The 21,596-nt window shown below is 43.0% G+C and overlaps 2 protein-coding genes and 1 pseudogene across 2 annotated transcripts; 1 reads left to right on the plus strand and 2 right to left on the minus strand.

Moving 5' to 3' along the window:
• Positions 1–563: 563 nt before the first annotated feature.
• LOC146618136 (uncharacterized) lies at positions 564–4,915 on the minus strand (annotated as a pseudogene).
• Positions 4,916–6,898: 1,983 nt separating this feature from the next.
• Positions 6,899–9,280, minus strand: LOC146618137 (uncharacterized). The gene has a single exon (XM_085373563.1). The coding sequence runs from the start codon at positions 9,278–9,280 to the stop codon at positions 6,899–6,901; it is 2,382 nt and encodes a 793-aa protein (XP_085229689.1).
• A 9,094-nt stretch (positions 9,281–18,374) lies between these two features.
• Positions 18,375–20,043, plus strand: LOC146618138 (uncharacterized). Its single transcript, XM_085373235.1, has 2 exons — positions 18,375–19,413; positions 20,006–20,043. Exons 1-2 carry the CDS (start codon positions 18,375–18,377, stop codon positions 20,041–20,043), a joined length of 1,077 nt encoding a protein of 358 aa, XP_085229361.1.
• Positions 20,044–21,596: the final 1,553 nt, after the last annotated feature.

Consider the following 21,596-nt stretch of genomic DNA (forward strand, 5'->3'; position numbering starts at 1 on the left):
TGGCATATTATAAATCATTACAAACTGAATGAACAACAGCTGTCAGAATCTTTTCAATTAAAATGTTTTAAATTCAATTTTAGCCAAAGCTATATCACAATTTTTACTTTACAAAATCAAACAAAATTCATATCTGACTAGCTTTCTATCTCTCTAGATCATTAAAATGTCAAAAAAATTTGAGGGCAATATATATGATTGCCCTTTTTTCAATTTTTTCAATATATATATAATGTTCTGATATAATCCAGACAATACATGAATTAAAAATTTTAAAGGTAACAATTGTCATCTTCAACAAATTGTCAACATTTAACAAATGTGCAGTTGCATGCAAACAGAAAAACATACATTTTGGCGAATATAGCATCCAGGTTATACAATTTTGTACCTTGGGTTTAAATACGAAAATCAAAAATTTCAGCCAATCAGTTCATATTGTCTGACCTTTCCACTGCATAGGCATAAAAATGGTCAGTCCTGATAAGCAGTGTATTTGACAAAGATGCCAAATGAGGTTTCTCACCTCTGTGAACAGAGACTCTCTACATTTTGGACAGGTGAACATTTTACTTGCATCCTTTAATCTGTGCAATCAGCTCCAGTACTTTGGTTTTCCTTTGGGTGGACAGCGGCAGGTCATAGACAAACTCAAAGAAGGTGAAGACGGAGCCAAGTGGTGCTGGATAGGACAAGTTACATACCCAGTACAGTTTGAAAAGCTTATCCACAGCACACGTCAGGCCATCATTCAGAGAAATGGTTACTCTGTCATTCTTAGCAACAATGATGTACTGCCTGGTTGCCCTCTTTAGATCACCGATGCATATCAGCTGGGGTTGGTGTGTTGTGGATGATGCTTCAGGATCACTGCAAAGCGATGCAATACTTGTTCCAGGCTTGGAGATGGGGAAGATAAAGATAGTATTCAGTGAGGTGTAGACAAATGCTTTCCTCAGGTAAATACCGTGAGAACTTTACTGAATACATACCAGTGCAAAAAAGGCTGCAACGACTGGCACCAACTGGTGGGAGTAGGTGTGTTAACACATGGCGGGGGGGTTCTTGTTTCCAGGGCAGCTACTGATTTGAGCTTCGGAATGATACTGGCTTCTAGGGCTGCCACGATTTGTCGACTAGTCACGATTACGTCGACTATCAAAATCGTCGACGACTGATTTAATAGTCGACGTGTCGTTTGAAGCTTTGTAAGATCGCAAAAGACGCAGGAATAATAGCAGGATTTAAGAGTGTAATAACGGACTGAAACAGAAGATGGCAGCACAGCATGTACAAGGATGCCAGCTGCTGTTAAACCCCGAAGAAGAAGAAGAAGCAGCTGTGTCCCAGAATTCATAGCGTGGCCCAGCTTAGTTTCCAACAATGGCGGTAGCTAGTTAGTTTTAATATTACTCTTATTATTCTTTCTGGGTCACAAAATAAACGTTTAACATATTTTCAGGCGAGAATGTAGCTGTGTAAACCTCAAATATCTGCTCAGTTTATCAGGACACCACATATTTTCAAAAGCGCTCCGACGTTTTCGGAGACGTCTGTTACCCACTAGCTCGATAGTTAGCCGGGGGCTAGGTCACTAGCGCCGTGAGAACACCGGACTCCCGGCAAATTGTTTTCAAACCCACCGCCGTCTTTCGCGACTCAGGTTAAATATATATGAGTCACTTAGATAAATTAAAAATGTTGTTGTTTGGCTTTTTTTTTTTTAGTATTTTATTTGTTCCTGAGTAAATCGGTTTGGCTGAGATTAAAGTTATAGTTTTTACACAGCTGAATAAACGTCAAGCAGACAGCTGATCATCAGAAGTGTGAGATGCTGGAGAATATACTCCGGTGTCCTGTTATATTTTAGATAGCAAGGAGTTTATTAAACTTTACCGAAACAATCTGCAAATTTCATTAAAATTTAATAAACTATCATCTTGTCTTTATTTTTAGTTAGCACCTTAAAAGCTTAAAGCTGTAAGCTAATGATAGTTATATAAGAGCAGATGCTGCTGGTGCAATAAGCTGTAGTTTTACGTCCAGTGGATGATGATCTGATTAGTCGACTAATCGCATAAATAATCGGTGACTAGTCGACTATCAAAATAATCGTTTGTGGCAGCCCTACTGGCTTCCCATTTTCGCAAAAAGAGGTCCACCTTTCCTCCTGTAAGATTGCCAAACTCCAAGTCCAGCCTACGGAAATAAAAGAAGTGTTTACGTTTAAAATGAAGCATTAAATACATTAAATCAAAAGTACATTCTGTCCATTTGGTAGCTGAAAGGCTAAAATCAAACTTTATAGTATCACATTTCTATTACCCATTCCACATCAAGCTTACCTACACAGTGAAACAACAATTTACTTGGAGTGGTATTTGAATACAAGTCCATTATTCCTTAATTTTAGCTATGATTTGGGTCCCATCAGACCCTGAGAAAAAATTAGGACTTTTTAGCTGATGTTCAACTTTCTAGCAGACAATTTCTTATGTTGTCTGTCTGCGGTTTGTCCTGTAGAGCTTTTTTGTTGAAAATAGTGCTGCTGAAAGCAGTTTCATACAGATTTAGGTGATTTTTTGTAGGGTTTTCACTTCCACGAGCAGCACTTTCTGCATTGTCATTTGATGTCCCTACTATTAGATAGTCATTTGGTGGTACGACTAAGATTTTGGACCATGTGAAAAGTGATGCTCATTGTAATCAGTGCGCAGGGAGTAATGATCAAACTCTGAAGTTATAAAACTTTCAAAATATTCACTAGGAGCTCATAAACATACCTCCAAATGTATCGACTCCTGTTACATACTTTGTATGCAAAACACAACTGAGTGGAGAAGGAGTACATAAACCATTACCAGAGAACCAAGCAACTTACCAGACTTGGCATGTCCAAAAACCGTGGGTACTCTCCGAATATTCCAGGCTCTGAGACTGGTGTATGTTTCCTCCATGCCTGACATGATAATTGGAAGGTTCTCAGCTGAGGGCCGCAATAACTTGGGTGACCCACTCATCTGTGCTGCTGGTATTCCCATCCTCTCGCCTGAGCTTCTTGTCTTCACCACAGTCATCTGTCACTTTTCGCTTCTTATAACGTCTCTGCCCCTGGTCGAGATTCCGTCTAAGGTTGCGCAGTTTAGTCTCTAGGAATCCACAATGAGAGACTGGATCATAATAATGCTCCTGAGGAAGAAAGGACAGAGGTATATGGGTAACAGCTGAGCAATTTTAACTGAGAAAAAAAGCTCTAATAAATAATTAGATAAAGGTTAAACGATACACAATAAGTGGGAACAAGTGCAATTTACAGTATGTAGTGGAATTTACATTATTAAAATGCTAAATTTACTTACAAATCCTTCCCCCTGTCCTGCCACTTAAGGGTGGAAAAGTGGTGAGGATGCTTTTTGCTACAGTTAGCTTCTCTGCACTAAGAGGGTAACTGGAAAACAAACTTTTTTACTTCTGTGCACTTCAACATTTTTAAGGGAAAACATTCATTGCAAAATTTTAACAAAGTACAGTAAAGTGCTATACTTACTAACCACACCTCTCCACCAAATCCCCAATGCAAGTCTTCACAAGGAGCCTCCTCGATGGCACCGACAGGTTTCATACTCCTTAAGAATCTGTGGGGCTTTCCTGAGTGACTTCAGGGGTTGACTTTGTTCTTCTGTGGTAATGGTAGACTGTGTAAAGGCAACACCAGACACTTTACCTCTCTGCAATAATCTTCAAAGTCATGACAGCAAATTTCCACAGAGCATAAAAGCACGAGTTTACTCAAAAAGCTGCAGCAGAAGAAGGCGGTTTCTTAACTACGTGATTATAACGCAATGACTAAAAGAAATTCTGAATAATAAATAAATTGATTTTATCTTCTAGTTGCTACTTGGTGAATAAATCTGATCCTGACTAATAGTGATGTCTGATGTCTGTGGCACTGCTGACAATAAGAATTTTTTTTTTTTACAAATTTCTTTCTCATCTATAAAAGTGGTTACAAGGACTTTGACAGTTTCTAAGTTGTCATATGTGTGCTGAAAAAATGAAACACATGGCTAAATAAGTAAGATAATTTGCATGGTCAAGTTGCTGTTGTTTGGTTTTTTAAATAACACTGACTATTACTTCCTCAGAAGTTCTGCATAAAAAAGAAACTATATCAGAGCATGTTTCCAGCAATAAGCCTTAAAAAAGAATGTGCACATACTTTAGTTAATCATACTAGATGCAAAAACTGCTTTAACTGCTTGAAAAAATAATTATCTCTGTCAATATGAGGTATATTTCATGTTAAAGTTACTCAGTCTTTATTCCTATTCTCTGCTAGTAAACGAATGGTCGCGGTGATAACTACATTTGCTATATTCAGAGCTAACGACAATATTGTCATTTTACTCAACACTGCTACGGTTAGGTGCTGACTCTGGCGTTGCTCATAGACAACATAATGCCTGTCGGAGCCGCTAGCCAACTACCACACTGGTTCTAAGAGCAATTTCTGAATACTCTAATACATAAATAAAGTAAATAGATAAATACATGAATAAAGTAATACATAAAAATACTACCAAAACACATTAACTCTAATGGAGTATGGCACGAAATCCAAGAACTAATAATAAAATTAAGAGTAGGATATGTTAGCAAGACTGTTACATTAAGGTTAGTTAGGTATAGTTAAGCAGTAATTAACTTAAACTCTAAACTCCTACATAACTCCTATATTTTATATAAATTCACATTCTTCCAGAAACCCGGCATATTTTCAGTACATTAAGATAAACTGGTAAATGATACTTACTGTAAGGTCTGACAACATACTAGGCGACGTAACCTCCATCTTTGTCTCCTTTGTCTCAGTGGCGCGAAAGATAGCGCCCCCTTCCCGCCGCCGGTATGTCATGTTGCTGGGCAGAATTTGTTTCAATTTTAAGCATGTGTGTTCTTACTCATTTCATTTTCTACTTTTGCTTCAATTATATTCACATGTTATGGTCAAAATTAAGCCTGTTCTTTGTGGATACTTATGCTTATAGTATAGCCATGGCCATTAATTGGTATGCCATACATATTGAGAAATAAAAAATTAATCCTCTTTCAGAATTTTAGTACACCATACACACCTTGGTCCACATTACATTATAAAATGTTTTATTTGTTGAAAGTAATGAGGAAAGGATTAAGGAAAACAAACAATAACTAAACATTTTATTTATTCAGTTAATATAGTTATAATACATTGTTAATCTACAATTTATTTCACTAAACACAGGGCTAGCATCAAATTACTGAGCTGCTAATTTTAGGTCCTGTTGTTAGATTCTGAAAATAACACACAAAATGTGTTAAACTGTGCAACACATCAAGTGTGTTAAGCGTTTTACACAGTTTTTCAATGTTTACACATTTTCTTACACATGTTATGTTAAAATTTACACAAAATGTGTTAATAGTGTAACAACACATTTTTTGTGTCATTTTTTAACACATCCTTTCTAAGAGTGCAGTCTTCTGCTGGATCACTGCTACAGTTCTGGAGCACATGTTGACTACAGAGCAGAGAGGAGAGCTGCCCAAGACCCTGACTGACATGTACTCACACTTCTTGTTGGTTCAGATGAAGAAGGGGAACAAACATGTGGGGGGACATGAAACAAGTGAGATGGCTGAAAGGAAATTTCTTCTGAATCTGGGGAGGCTGGCATTTAAACATCTGGAAAAAGGAAACACCTTCTTCTACCAAGAAGACCTAGATCAGTGTGGTCTGGATGCTACAGAGGCCTTGTTGCACACAGAAGTTTATACGGAGCTCTTTAAACAGTGTTTGTTAATCTTGAAGGTGGCTTTTATTTGTGATTCAGGTCTCAATGTCTCTTTGTGTATACTTATATGCAGAAGTAACACAAAAGAAGAAGTGGGAGCTGGCCTGACACCAGTAACTGACTTCCAGTGAAAGCTTTGGCTAATAATATTTTTTAGCGAACATTTTTCTTGTAAAACAAAGGGGGGCCTAGCAAAAAAGGTTTGGGAACCACTGCTCTACAAGGTTGGCGAAATAAAAAAAAATGTATTAACATTTTTTAATTTGGACTTTTATTAGTCCAAATTTTTTTATTTGGACTAAAAAAAATGTTCGAAGTGGACTAGGTGCTAATTTTCAGATGTCAGGTCTACATCTAGAATCAAAATGAGCACATACATAAACAACCAAAGTGAAGCATTAAGACAAAACATAGCAACGTCAAACAGCGTCCACACATTTTGCCACAAATACATGCAAAACAACTAAATTGGGCCACAAAAGTGATGTAAATTGACCAAACTAAGACACGAATCAGACAAAAACAGATGCAGGATGATCACAAACAGACACGTCGGCTACAAACTGATGCAAAATGACTAAAATCACACGTGTAACACTTTCTACATATTTGACAACAGAAGAAAAACACAAACAAACTTGGAATGCATTTTTAATTTGGATTTTTTTTATTTCATGCCGAATTAGATATTTTAAAAATCAAGCCAAAGTCTCCTCCCTGTTTGTACTGTAAGGTCAAAGCCCTACTGTACTACAGAGAACCCCAACAATCAAATGATCCCCCTCTGAGCAAGCACGAGGCGACTGTGGGGAAGAAAAACTCCCTTTAACAGGAAGAAACTTCCAACGGAACCGGGCTCAGAAGGGACGGCCATCCGCTGCGACCGGTTGGGGGGATGGAAATCAAAAGGAGACGAGATGGCGTGAACTACAGTTCTAAAATTTGGATTTGAGGGCTGATCCCAAAATTTTATGGTGATGTTTTTAAAAAAAGGATTTGGTGCTAAAAGTCTGCTTCAAGATTTTAAAAGAAGCAGGGCAGTGGGAAAAGCCAAAATGGTCATTTTAATGATCTCTGGCTTTAGTGAACCACCTGAAGGGTTTTAGCAATGTTTTTCCCACCGCAGAAAAAAACCTGGATATTTTGGACGTCTTTGGGGGACCCGGGATGACTCCGAGAGTGATTTTTAGATGTCTAATCAGAGCCTCATCAAAAGATGAATCATTTGCCATCAAAGCCTTTAAGACATTGTCTGGGGAGCCAAACTCCTTGATGAGGCGTTTGGCTATTTTCTTGATGAACTTTGTCTTGTCATTTGTCAGACTTGTGGCAGACGCTGTGCTGCTGAGTTCAGGCTGCATTAGATTGCTCAGACGGTTGATGACCGTGTCTATTTCTTTTGTAGTAGTTGCGATCCGAGCAGCAAACTTTTGGGTCTCAGGTTTAGATTTATAGATGACTCTCATGATAAGGAGCAACGCAAGGTCATTGGAAATTTTCTCAACATCAGAAGATGAACCTGACACAGAATCCATCTCTGATATTTTGGAGGAATCTTTGAGAGAGTGTTTCAGGCTCAAGGCTCCAGATGATTTATCTGGAGAAATGCTCCGAGGTTGTGGCGTTCGAGGTGACTTGTCAGATGCCACAGAGCATTTATCTGGAGAAATGCTCCCAGGTTGTGGCGTTCGAGGTGACTTGTCAGATGCCACAGAGCATTTATCTGGAGAAATGCTCCCAGGTTTTGGTGTTGGAAGTGATGCACCAGATTCTTTTCCTCTGCCATCTGAATCAGGGCTTTTTTCCTGTGTTGTGGTCTGTGCTCTTTTAATAAAGTTGTGGATGTCTTCCAGGGCCCCAGAAATCTTGTCCATTTGAATCATTTGATCTTTCTCTTCATTGCAGAAGAGTAAAAGCTTCTGCAAAAACCTTTCTACTGTGTCATCTATGAGGACATAGAGGACTTCAGCAGAAATGCGACGCTTTGAGCCCTGTACTGATTTCGGAGTCCTGGAGATGACCGTGTCTGAGAGGGACCTACCCATTAGAGGTATGGGGATTTGATAGCCTCGATCCACCGTAAGTAGATCAAACAGGTTTGCCACTAAGTCCTCCGTAAAATTCCTGATATGCCCACTATTTTTAAAGTCCCCCAAGGTCTTATCGATGAGGAAGAGTTCTTCTTTCTTTGTTAATTTGTCAAATAACTGATTAACGTCTGATCTAATGACGTTAAAGTCGACTGAAGAAGAACGTTTAATTGCGGTTCCCAGGCTTGCCGTATGTGGAGAAGGGGAGCGATGAGCCTCTGTACTCTGGGGAGCAGCCGTTTCAGGTACTGACCCTGGGAGAATGAAAACTATACTTTCATTGGAGGGCGCAGTTTCCTTCTTGGGGTGATTGCAAATGTTTTGTAGACAAACAAAATGTTTCCTGTTTGCCTTTATTCTTTTTTTCAGCTCTGTTTTCATTTTTTCAAATTGTTTTTTTGCAAACATGGAAAAGTTGTGTTTGCGTGCTTTGAGCCTGGCGTGTGAGGTGGATGGCACACATTTGGAGAAGAAGTGTCTCACCTTGTGGATAATTAAGCCTGCATTAAAGGCAGGTTTGGGTAAGTTACATTTCTCACAGAGCTCTTCACTGCTTGAATCCATGTTAGCAAGTATCTCACCTACGATGTCAACTGCAACCATTTCTACTGGGGTTGGAGCCTGGATACTTTGTGTTTCTGCAGTGGGTTTTATATGGCTTTGTGATTCTTCTGGGAGCTCATCTTTATCTTTTCCTGTCATCTCTCCATCTGAGCTCCTTGTTGACAGAATAACAGAAATCTCTGCGATTGCTGATTTCACTGATATTTTTGAACCAGTACGTTCTGTACTGGAATGAGACCCATTTGTCCCACACTGGCAGCGCAGCTTACATGCTGCATACCTTTTCAGGCATGAGGCAGCGCAACAAACCATGCGGTGTAGTTTCTTAATACTACTAAATTTGCCGCTAACATAAACGGCAGGGTCTACTGGGAAATCGGGGCTTTTTTCAATCAGTGCAATGGTTGAGCTGACCTTTTCTGAGATCTCTTCCTCAACCATCAGCGTCAGCTTGTCAGCGCTCTTATCTTGCTGTTTTGAGACATTAAGAGCGCCGGCGATGGCAGCTGAGATCGAGTCTCCGAGGGACACCCTTATTTTCCCCTCATCCATAAACTCTTCCCTTATCATGGGTTCCTGAATAACAGAAAGGGCAATCCTCAGGATGCTGGCAGAGGCGATCTGAATGATTTCAGAAATCATATCAGCGAGCACGGCATGGACGCTGGAGTCGCATTTTCCATTTTCTATAATGCTCCACTGAACTTCAGAGAGCCTTTCAAAGCACCTGTTGATTGGCGGGATAATCTGGTCTGGTGTGACCACGATTGAATTTTCGTTGATGGTTTCCATTGTTGTGTCACAAATTAGATTTTCTCCGTTTGAGCGTGTGAGAATTTTCTTGTATTACAGAGCGCCGACTGCTGAACGTTTTGCAAACACATGAGCATCGAGTTCTGATTTTTCTGTCTGAGAGCCGTTATTTATAGGCTCGGTTGTCTGTGACGTTACTGACAGACCAGCGCGAACGCCTTTGATCTGCCAGTGACGTCACAAGAAACGCACGCGGAGAGGCGGCGTTCCTTGCGCGCTCACAGATTTGAATGACGCTTTGGAGTTGACGGCACGCCGCAATGCATTGTGGGAGCCCGGCACCATTTTCGGGGTCTACGAATCAAAACAAACACGCTGTGTTGGAACGACGATTACAAGATGCTTAAAAGCAGTTCCTGACCCACCAGGATTCATTGGAATCATAGGTTGGAGGACGTTTTGGGGAAATGGCCGACGGTCGAAGCGGAGAAGAAATAAACTCTTAAAAGTTAGTTCTGGGTTTTTATCCCACTTCATATATACACCAGGACACATGTTAGCATAATGAAAGAATTGTAGAATTAAGTGGAGTCAACAACAGCAGCATAGTGCAGTCATATCACAAATGTTAGCGTAATGAAAAAGTCTTACAAAGTCAAATTTAGCTAACCTTCGGCTAAGTTACGTGACGTTAGTGATATCGCCACTTAACGCGGCTCTTTGGTCGGTTAGTTAGTGTCATCCAGGGAAGACGGACGTTGTTTTGCTGTGCTGTATTTTTATGTGAAGTGTATATATTTATTTTTTATATTGCATGTATTTTGTGCAGTGTTTTATTTAGTTTGCATGTTTTTAGTTGCCGGCAAATTGTCCTGGAGAGACTCCGCCTTTTCCCCCGTTTTTACTAATTGGACACACCTGAGAGAAAAGAAAAGGTAATTTACAGAGTGCTCAAGGACACATAAGAGGTTTGGAGCCGGTGTTCAACAAAAATGTAACACGGAGAATGCGAGACAGACAGAGGAAAGACACAGACGATCAGAGGGGAGAGCGAGAGACGATCAGAGAGTAGAGATGATCAGATGGAGCAGACGACCAGCGACTGGGAAGAGAGATTACCAGCGACTGGAAAGGGGAAACGATCAGAGGAAAAAAAGGCAGATGACCAGCGACTAGGGACGCGTAGCGGCAGTCTGGTGGCAATAACGACAAGAGCCAGCTCGTGCACTGCGGGAGAACAGAAGCAGTGAGACCGCGGTGCCGATTGCAGTTTGAGGAAGCGGCGGGCGGAGTTGAGAGCTCTGCCCACCCGGGTAAGTCTTTGACTTATCCTTTTTATAAAGTAAACTGCCAAAGGAATAGTGACTGCCGCTCCCTCCCTTTCTTCAGTGCACCAGGACGTGGAATGCGGGGAGGAAGGCGAGGACTCCGCTGGGTTTCCCTCTTTTAATACTACGCTGGACCTCTTAGTTTTCTGTGACTTTTAGGCCGTGGTGGATTCCACTGGACTTCTAATGTTGTGTGTTATTGATTTTTATTGTGTCTTCCCTTGGCCAAGGTTGTTTTAATTCATTTTATATTTTTAACTATTTAAACATAATAAATTATATTTTTAATTCTACAGTTTTTGTATCGTGTGCTTTTCCCTCGGCGGCTCCACTGCTCTGCCCGCTTTGAGGAAGGTTTCCTTCCTTTTAAAAAACACAAACCATCTTGGAAACATAATCAGCCTTTCCGCTCCGGTGTCATATTAGTTTAGGTTTGTGCCGAAGCTGGGTCTGTTTGTCAGTGTGAAGCCAAACGTGCTTTAACGTTTTAGGAAACACCGAGCAGACGGTTCATACTTGCCAACATTCAAAGGGCTGTTGGGGGGGGGGGGGCAAATATATTTTACAGTGTTTATTTATTCGACAAAATACGTTAAATGTCACCGTTATTATTGGCTGGCCGGAAACAGCGGGGGTGTCCAAATTCAGAGGCTGCTTCCACCTGAGGACCCGCCTTCGCGGTCTAAAGAAAGCCGCGTAGTACGTCACGAGCTCCCTCGGTGGAGTGAAACTGCGTCTGCTCCTTGCTGTCTAAAATGTAACCGGGCGCTGGCGTCAATTCTCCACCGTCTCACACTTTGTTTAATCAGTTTTCTGTTTGACGTTTATTCAGCTTTGTGAAAACCCCAGAGGACCCCTCCCGAGGGATTAATAAAGTTACATTTAAAGGAGCCAGCATCAGCTGAGAGATATAGAGGAGAACAGGGGGACAACAGACAGCTCTCTGTAGTTGACAGACTGGTAAAAACATTGAAAACAGTTTTTAGATATTTGCTTCCTGTATTTGCAGAAGTATCTCCAACACAAACTGTAACAGCTGCATGCAGGGAACCACTCAGTCATGTTTATCCTGCAGGACAGGATCTGACAGGGAAAGAAGGAAAAATAAGGGAACCACGGACAACTTTGATAATGCTTTGATTTATCCACAGTACATTTAGTTCAAATATTGTTTCCATCACAGAGGGATTGTGCTGGTTTCAGTGGGGAAAGTATGCAGCTCATTTAAATGTTCAAAGAGCTGTGAAAAGTTGTCCGTTCATAAAGTGTGTCAGTATTTTATAAGGATGCCATGTTTCTGTATCATCTCTCTCCTGTCAGAGCCTCTTCCAAACATCAGCCTGTTTAATGCTCTCATATCTTCAACATCTCGAGTAAATTATACTGCACAGTTTTCTCTCCAATAAAAGAATATTTACTGCATGAGTCTGTTTTCCATTTTATCTGAAACATTCAAGGAGGAGATCTTTTACTGTATTTTGGTGATATTGCCCTTAAATGTGACTAAAGCTTTCATACAGTGGTGATCACGGACATAACTCTGAGATCAGTCTGACTGAACTCTGAAAATCACTGAGTGTTATTTCACAGAACCATAATTAGATTAACTCAAACGGAAACACGCGGTGTTAAACAGTAGTATAATTATCATTAACTGTCAAAGTAAGTGCGTATTTTGCTTGTTTCCGTTTCCATCAAAAATCGAATTAATTAATAATTGTTTGATTTGTGTTGATGAAGGCCTGCCTCCTTCTCCTCACAGTCACTTTTTACGAGACCATGAGTGTGTTTCATTTTTTGTTCTGTCAGTCTTGGATGTGACTCCTGAAAAGAGATTCACCATGATTCTGGTTCTCCTTTCACAGTCAGTACTGCTGGTTTCTCTCTCAGACTGACTGACACACGTTGAACCCGAGCTCATCTTCGAACAGGTAAAGCCACTTATTACCGCACAAAGTAACTGATTTTGTTGTTAGCAACGACTGAACGCTGGGTCTCGCTTTGAGTAACCGGAAGTATAAAACCGGACAACGGAAGTAGTGGTCTGTTATGGCAGCCTACGTACGCTCTTACAGAAACCTGTGGATACAGCTAAAAAACTGCGACCTCAAAACCGCTAGGGAGTTATTGTCACCATATAGAGAATCTAGATATGCGAATATTTTCCTAATCTGGTCTCTATCTTTTTCTTCTAACACGCTTACTTGACGCTTTGCCTCACCGCTTAAAGCCCCAATTAAAATTTCTACTTTCCGGGCCTCAGCTATTTCTTGAGCATTCAATAAACCTTGTATTTGTTCTTTCCAATCTCCATATGAAACATCTGCTTCAGGACCCTTATATTTTGGTACCCAAGGGGCACCCGGATACACCGGCATCATCATCTCTATATCTGCACTCCAGGTGCGGAACACTGCTCCCCAAACTTGTATCCTGTCGACAAACGCCAAAATTATGTAGCCGCTAAACTGGTGGAACTAAATCTTCACCACCACGCCTATACAAGCAGAAAGGGGAGTGAGTGGGTCAGAGCTCAGAGGACAGAAATTTAGCTGGCTTCAAACACACCATTTATTTTCAGGATAAAACACAGTCAGAACCCCAAATACAAGCTAAAATCCCCGTATACAATAAAAATAGTGTTTACAACCCGCTAAAAACCCTGCCGGCAGGAATGATTAAACGCTAAAAACACAAAGCTAAATGAATGTTTTTCCCTATACTAAAAACTCCCCCCCAGGGTCCTAATTCTCCCAGTCCCGCAACACACGGGCAAATTCTCCTGAGCTGAGAGAGACAGGAGAGGAACTCCTCTTCCGGGATGTGGACTCTCGCCAGCAGAAGACCAGGGAGGAGGCTCCTATCTCCACCTGACTGTGCGCAATCGTGCAGTCCAGCTACTCTCCACCTCCGCGCACGGCCTCCCTCGTAGCTCCGCCAGATGCAGGCAGAGGCGTACCCCTGCCCTACTGTGGATTTCACGCGTCGCCTCCCACGGTCGCTATTCTGTCCGTCGGGACTGGATCGCCGGGTTGTGCTGGCCGATCGCCGAATGTCTCGTGGCGCCCCACAGTCAGGCCAGAGGTCCTTCTTCTCATATGCTGGCTTGCACACGTTTTGTTTTCCAGCTCTCCACTTTTCGTGTGTCTCTCTCTTTTTAGTCTTTGCGCTCACTATCTCCCTTAAGTCAGTTTGGTGGCTGATAGGCCACCACGGGGAACGCCCCCACCTCACAGGTGCCTACAATTGTCCGCTTAATCCACAGTGGAATAATAAAAAACATATTGTTCAATCAACACTAAACACACACTATAAATATGGAGATAAAATCATGCAATAGGAATATCAATAAACAAACATGCAATATCACTATTACAATAAAATCATGCAAATAAAATCGACACCCTGTACCAACACAGTCTGATCCAAAACAAAATATAAAAACACAATTTTCCACTGTGTGACATTAATAAGTTTGAAACCACCACTCAACCCATTTGAGTTCAGATATATACACTTAAAAGGGCAGGTGCAACAAGCCAAAAATAAAATTAATAATAATGTTGTCCCCTGTTGAAGAAATAGACAAATCTACAGAGGCACAAGAGGCCAGGTCCAGCTCCATAGAGCGAAGACTAACAGAAAAGGGGCAGGAGATGCATGAACAGGAAGCCAAGAAAAATGAAAGGTCATTTAGCAAGGCATATGAGTCCTGGAAGGAGTTAGCAAGAGGAGTTAGAACAAAGCTGAAAGGTTTCTGCTCAAACGAAGACCTTGTTAGAACACAAACGGACATTAAGGCTAAAGAAGTATTAATGCATGAACTGTATGAGCCTATCCGACGTAATCATACTTCTACTCCAGATGTTGTCAAGAAAATGCGTGTGTTGCCCTAACAACAGAAATTTGTGATCTCATTAGTAAACGACTAGAAGATATAGATAAGACTTTTAATGACAGGCTCGAGAAGGAGCGTGTAAGGATGATATTAAGTAAGGAGGAGTATGGATCTGTTTTTGGGAAAACAGAAACAGTTATTTCAGAGCATTCAAAGGGCTCAGATTCATACTCTGGAGCCACCTCTACGACTTCTAGCAAACGTGTGGATGCCGAAGCTGACCTTGCAGCTAAACTAGAACAGGCGAAGGCAATGCAACGAATACATGAACAGCAAGCCAAGTTGAGTAGCTTAGAGCATGAGTGGAAAATCAAGGAAGCACAAATGATTGCAGAAATGACAGCAAAGCTAGAGGAAGAGAGAACTAAACTGCAACAGCTACAGGCAGAAAATGAGGTAAAAGTAGCAGCAGCCAGAGTGAGAGCTTACAACAACTACGATGGATTGGAAAGCCTTAAGTATGAAGCAGATGACAAATCACAACTTGATAGCCAAATCATTGAATCTCAGAATCCATTGAATCCACAGGCTGAATCATTTCGACCTCAGTGTGCACCACCTGAGATTTTGCAAAAGCAACAGGAGGTCAGCTTAACACAGGAGCTTGCAAGCTTGTTCGTCTCCAACCGTCTGCCTGCACCTGAACCCACAGTGTTCACTGGTAACCCTTTAAAGTTTATACACTGGAAGATATCCTTTATGGCATTGATTGGCCACAAAGCCCTCCCCGCAGGAGAAAAAATGTTGTACTTGAAAAGTTATCTTGCAGGTGAGGCACGGAAGGCGGTCGAAGGATTCTTCTATCGAAACTCAGAAGATGCATATCAGGGTGCCTGGGAGATTCTTCAGGAGAGGTATGGAAGTTAATTTGTCGTCCAAAAGGCTTTCAGGGATAAACTGATGAAATGGCCAAAAATAGCTCCCAATGACCCAGTAGCCCTCAGAGAGTTTTCAGATTTCCTTCAAAGTTGTGCCGAGGCCATCCCTCATGTTAAAGGGCTGGCAATTCTAAATGATTGTGAAGAAAATCATAAACTTCTCAAAAAACTACCCGAATGGCTGGTACGCAGATGGGGTCGCGTTGTTGTGGATGAACTAGACAGATGTCAAGAGTATCCACCATTTGCTCATTTCACCAGATTTCTACAAAGGGAAGCTAGAATAGCCTGCAACCCCATTGCTTCTCCCTTCTTATTAACCACTAAAGTAACAGATGAAAGGCTTCCTAAGAGAACCAAGGCACTCAGCACCAATGCTCAAGCTAAGCACTCTGCAGGTAAACCAGGGACCTTAATTTCAAAGCCAAGACCACCATGCTTCGTCTGCAACGATGAAACACACGGTGTCGCCAAGTGCCCAACCTTTGCCACAAGGCTTCCTGATGAAAAGAGAGCTTTCATTCGTGAAAACCGTCTTTGCTTCGGCTGTTTAAGAAAGGGCCACACTAGTAAAGAATGCAAAAGAAGGCACACATGCACTATATGTGGTCGAAATCATCCAACTTGCTTGCACATAGAGAGAATTGAGGGAGCCAGTGAAATGTTAAACAGTGATTCACCATCTGCAGGAAATGAGACAAAGGAAGTCCGTAATGTCATGTCACACACATTGACAAGATACTCCTCAGCTACGTCTAGCATTGTTCCAGTTTTTGTGTCATTGGCAGAAGACCCCCACAGTGAGATTCTCACATATGCTCTGCTCGACACACAGAGCGATTCAACTTTCATCTTGGGAGATCTGGTCTCTGCACTAAATGTGAAGACTCAGCCAGTGCAATTAAGGCTCAGTACAATGACAGCAGTAGACACAGTCATAGCTAGCAAAGTGGCTTGTGGATTGCAAGTTCGTGGGCTCCATAGTGAGTCGCATGTTCAGCTACGCCAGGCATACACAAGGGATTTCATCCCAGTCGATAAGTCTCACATTCCTGTTACGGAGTATAGCATGGTGGGAAAGGACGGAGAGAAACCCCCCCCCCTAAGTTTTGTTGGTTTTGTTTTTGAGTTTGTTTTGGATTAATTGCATGTTTTTGTGTTTATTTACGGTTGTTGCACCTGTGTGGGAGGGGAGATTTTACTCTAGCCCAGCTGCCAGTGAGGCGGAGTTGAATACAGGGAGTGGCTGATTGGAGTTCCTCTTTATAAAGGGGAGAGGAAGCAGGAAGTGTTGTTGTTGTTTTTAGTAGGACCTCGGTGAAGCAGGAGAGCCCCGGAGATCCAGGACAAAGTGTGCGCATTTTTAATAGAAAGGATCTTTTTTTAGCCTGGCCTGGTTTTTGCGTTTAACGAAACGGAGGACGTGGAAAGGAGGACGTATTCCTATGGAGCTGTGAGAGGACGTGCTGGAAAAGAGAGGACGTGCTGGAAAAGAGAGGACGTGCTGGAAAAGAGAGGACGTGCTGGAAAAAAAGGGACGTGTTGGAAAAGAGGAAAACGAGCACTAGACTGGAGACCTCCTGCGCCCCGATAAGAAGAACTGGACCAGCTCGGGGAAGTTTAACTGCCGGGAGGTAATGTGGAGACCCAGCCTCGAACAAAGTTAAAGCCTGAAAAGGTGGGTGGCAAACCTGTTTTAGGGAGCTGCAGGATTGATACGTGTTGGTTGCGTGTTCGTGCAGTGACCCTCTCTCCCCTGTTTGTAACTAGGCGAAGAACTCGGACCGCGGTGGTCTTTGGGCTTTGGATCCCTGGCCGGGGTTGTCTTCAGCCGGTAGTTTGCCTAGAGGAAGAACAAATAAATTTTGTGTAACCCATTGCAGTGTGTGCGTGGTGGTTTGTTGCTGGTCCCTACTAGAATTCCTATTCTTTTTGCACGGAGGCTCTCTTAACAGACCTCCCGTAACATTTGGCGTTTGTCGACAGGATTTGTGACCAGTATACAAACCTACCTGCCTTAGACTGATTAATATGGCGGATGAGTTATCTGAAACCAGGAATATGGCGTCACCATTTTTTATCGGTGCGCCCTGGGTACCAAAATTTTGTGGGCTTAATACGAATTATGAAGATTGGGAGAGTCAAATTAGCGCAATGCTCCGTGCTCAAAAGTGGTCGATAGAACAGCAATGTGATTTTGTATTGAGTGCATTAGGAGGAGAATCACGACGTGAAATTCTTATTCTGGAACAAGCGGAGCGGGATACGCCAGATAAAATCTTTCTTCAGCTTAAAGAACTGTATGGGGACAAAACAGCCGTGGGTACCCTGCGTGCCATGTTTTATGAATGTAGACAAAGGACAGAAGAGCCTATTAGAAAGTTCACGTTACGCTTAAGGGAGTTGGGCCATCGCCTGCAGACAAAAGAGCCACAAGGGTTTCGGCGGGCTGACCTGCACCTGCGTGATCAGTTTGTCTTGGGTCTTAGGGAGGGTGAGATACAGCGTGATCTGCGGCGTTTATTAAGGCACGATCCTGACCTCTCATTTGAACAGGTGCGTAAAGAGGCTCTGCAATTGGAAGCGGATGCGCTGTATGGCGTACATGAGGACTCCGCTTGTGCTGTAGTAAGAGGGGATTTAAAGTGGCAGGATACTCTGAATTGGAGAGATAAGTTTAAAGTGGAGATCCTTGCAGAAATGAAGGAGCAAATTATGGATCTCAAAAATACTCTTCAGGAGGAGCTGAGGGAATTTGTCCGACCAGCACCAATGCCACGGACGTTTTCAGCTCCTAGAGGTGAGCGAGAAAGGTGGAACCTTAGTTCCCCTCAATATAGGGGAGGTGTTGAAGTGTCCGAGCCACCCCCGGTGACAAAGCAAACCCCACGGTTAGTGGAGCGACCGCGGCACAAGTGGGATGAGCATGGGCAGCCTATTTGTAGTAGGTGTGGAGTTAGTGGACACATGGCAAGAGAGTGTCGGGGCACTTCATCTCAGATGGCTTTAAACGAGTAAATCCAGTCGCTATGGGCCAGGTGATTGGAAAGGATGATAGTGGTCCAACTCAGTTAAACCACCCTCAATTTTTAGGGGCATGCCGTCAAGTAGAAGTATTCATTGATGGTAAAGAAGTGACATTTTTGCTGGATACTGGGTCTAATGTAACATTAATGCCACAAGCCTGTTTTAGGAGATTGTTTGGTGAACAGGAGCCGGGGAAAGAGAGTGATCTTAATTGGCTAAAGCTGAAGGCCGCGAATGGATTGGCTATTCCTTACGTGGGCTATGTGTTAGCTGAAGTACAGGTGGGAGACATTACCCTGAAAGATATGGGAATTGTGATTTCAAAGGACGACCCCAATAATTCTAATGCATTACCTATATTAGGTATGAACATCATCGTTCCATGTTGGGATGTGTTTTTTTTGAAACCTCAGACGCAGACCCAGACCTGGCCTGTTGGCTCGACTGTAGACGCTCAACAAGCGTGGGCATCTGCTTTTCAGGACTGTCAAAGAATTCAGGCAGCTGTCCCCGTACCACAAGTAGGGACCCTGCGACCCGCTTACCGCCACCCGGTGAAGATCCCTGAGCACAGTGAGCAGGTGATTTGGGCTAGGGCCCCACAGACACTGAGGAAAGGACAATGTATCTTGGTGGAGCCATTGGAAGGGCCTAGTACAGTTGCCGTTGCTCGATCGCTAGGAACTGTCTATAGAGGCCGGGTCCCCATCAAAGTAAGGAATCTCAATCCTTTTCCTATTACGTTACGACGTTATGAGGCCCTGGCTACATTCTCCACGGAAAATGTCGACATTCAGGAACCTTTTGAAGTCACGTTTGAGCAAACCAGGCCAGGCATCGTTGAAGTGGGCGTATCCCAGGTGAGCTCGGAACCATCTGGTAAAGCTCCTCACATTGAAGTTATGACACAAGGGCGGTCGAATCTATCTATGGAGGAGCAGGAAAAGTTAAATGGTCTCTTGAAGAAGTGGGGCGATGTGTTTGCTGCCGACGAAGAGGATTATGGCCACACAGATGTAATTACGCACTCTATTCCGACAGGTATGGCACCTCCTATTAGAGAGCGGTATAGGCCAATCCCCCCTAAAATGTATCAGGAAGTGCGAGAATTGCTGAATAATATGATTCGATCAGGGGTGGTGCGAGAGAGTACAAGTCCCTGGGCAGCACCCATTGTCCTGGTAAGGAAAAAGAATGGGGAATTGAGATTTTGTGTGGATTACCGCAAGTTGAATGCAGTGACACATAAAGACGCCCATCCATTACCTAGAATTGAAGAGACCTTGACGATGCTGACTAAATCAAAATACTACTCCACCCTTGATCTAGCAAGTGGGTATTGGCAAGTGAAAGTTTCTGAAGCTGACAGGGAAAAAACTGCATTTTGTACTCCTTTTGGCTGTATGAGTTTGAAAGAATGCCTTTTGGATTGTGTAATGCTCCAGCAACATTTCAAAGGTTGATGCAGAGTTGTTTGGGAAGTCAAATCACAGAGTCCGCTTTTGTCTATCTGGATGATGTGATAGTATATTCACCGGATTTTGACAGCCACCTAGAACATCTGCAGGCAGTGTTTGCAAGATTGAAGAGCTATGGGCTGAAGTTGCGACCTGATAAATGTGTTCTTTTCCAGCAACAGGTGAAGTTCCTGGGTCACCTGGTGAACAGTGAGGGTGTGGCTCCGGACCCTGATAAGATTGCCGCTGTACAGAAGTGGCCGGCCCCGCAGACTATTCATCAGGTGCGTTCCTTCTTGGGCTTTGCCGGTTATTATCGGCGGTTCATTGCAGGGTTTGCGGGTGTTGCTAGGCCTCTTAACTCGCTGCTAGTGGGAGTACCGAAGAATAAAAAACAGAATATCCCCATAAATTGGGATGAGGATTGTCAGCAGTCCTTTGATCTTCTGAAGCAGAAATTGCTCGAGGCTCCTATTTTAGCTTTTGCTGATTTCAGATTACCCTTCCGGCTTTATACGGATGCCAGTAAAGTGGGCCTTGGTGCAGTACTGTCTCAAGTACAAGATGGGAAGGAATGTGTGATAGCCTATGCTAGCAGAAGCTTAGCACCCGCCGAAAGGGATGATGCAAACTATAGCTCCTTTAAACTGGAGCTGCTCGCTTTGAAGTGGGCGGTGACTGAGAAATTTAAAGATTATCTATGGGGGTCTCTGTTCACAGTTTATACTGATAATAATCCATTGGTCCATTTATCGACTGCAAAAGTGGGCGCAGTGGAACAACGGTGGGTAGCCCAGCTCGCAAATTATCAATTTGATATTAAGTATCGGCCTGGCCAGGAAAATGTGAATGCTGATGTTCTGTCTAGAATGCCATTGCAGGTGCAACCCCAGGATTTGGTGCCTCCACAGAGTGTGGACGAAAAAGCATGGGTTCAGGCTGTGAACATCGATTGGGATCCAGGATGCTGGCAAGGCTTACAAGAGCAGGACCCCACGCTGCATAGAGTGAGATACTACATGGCCCGAGGAAAGATGCCATCTGGGGAGGAAAGACGCCAGGAGCCTACTGCAGTCTTAAACTACATGAAACAATGGTCACGGCTGGAGTTGTTGGAGGGTGTTCTGGTCCGCAGGGGGGTGGATTCCAACACCTGTGAGGCGTACTACCAAATCCTTGTTCCTTTGGAGGAACAGCAACCAACATGGAAGGCTTTCCATGAAAGGAATGGTCATTTGGGGGTGGCAAAGACACTTTCGATGCTGCGCCGTAGTTTTTATTGGCTTCAAATGGAGAAGAGAGTGCGGGACTGGACAACATCCTGTGAACGGTGTGTACGTCATAAAGGTCGTGGTGACGGTCGGGCCCCACTTAGCCCTGTTCTTACACACGCACCTCTCCAAACCGTGGCAGTTGATTTCCTGACATTAGGTAGACCGGCAGACTCATACCAGTAAATTTTGGTCGCCACTGATTTGTTTACAAAGTATGCTTGGGCAATACCTACCAGGGACCAGACCGCTGCAACTACAGCGAAGATGTTGTTGAGACATATTATTCAGCCAATTGGATGCCCAGAACAACTGCACTCGGATCAAGGTGCTAATTTCGAGTCCGCCCTCATAAAGGAGCTCTGTCAGTATTATAATTGTCGGAAAAGTCGAACTACTGCCTATCATCCTCAGGGAAATGGGGCCTGTGAACGTTTCAATCAGACATTAATAAATATGCTGTCCACCCTAGAGGAAGAGAGGCGGACTCGGTGGG

Source organism: Diplotaxodon limnothrissa, linkage group LG15, assembly GCF_057381915.1.
Source record: "Diplotaxodon limnothrissa isolate DT_005_m linkage group LG15, D_limnothrissa_male_GT1.1, whole genome shotgun sequence".
In the NCBI taxonomy this organism is placed as follows: domain Eukaryota; kingdom Metazoa; phylum Chordata; class Actinopteri; order Cichliformes; family Cichlidae; genus Diplotaxodon; species Diplotaxodon limnothrissa.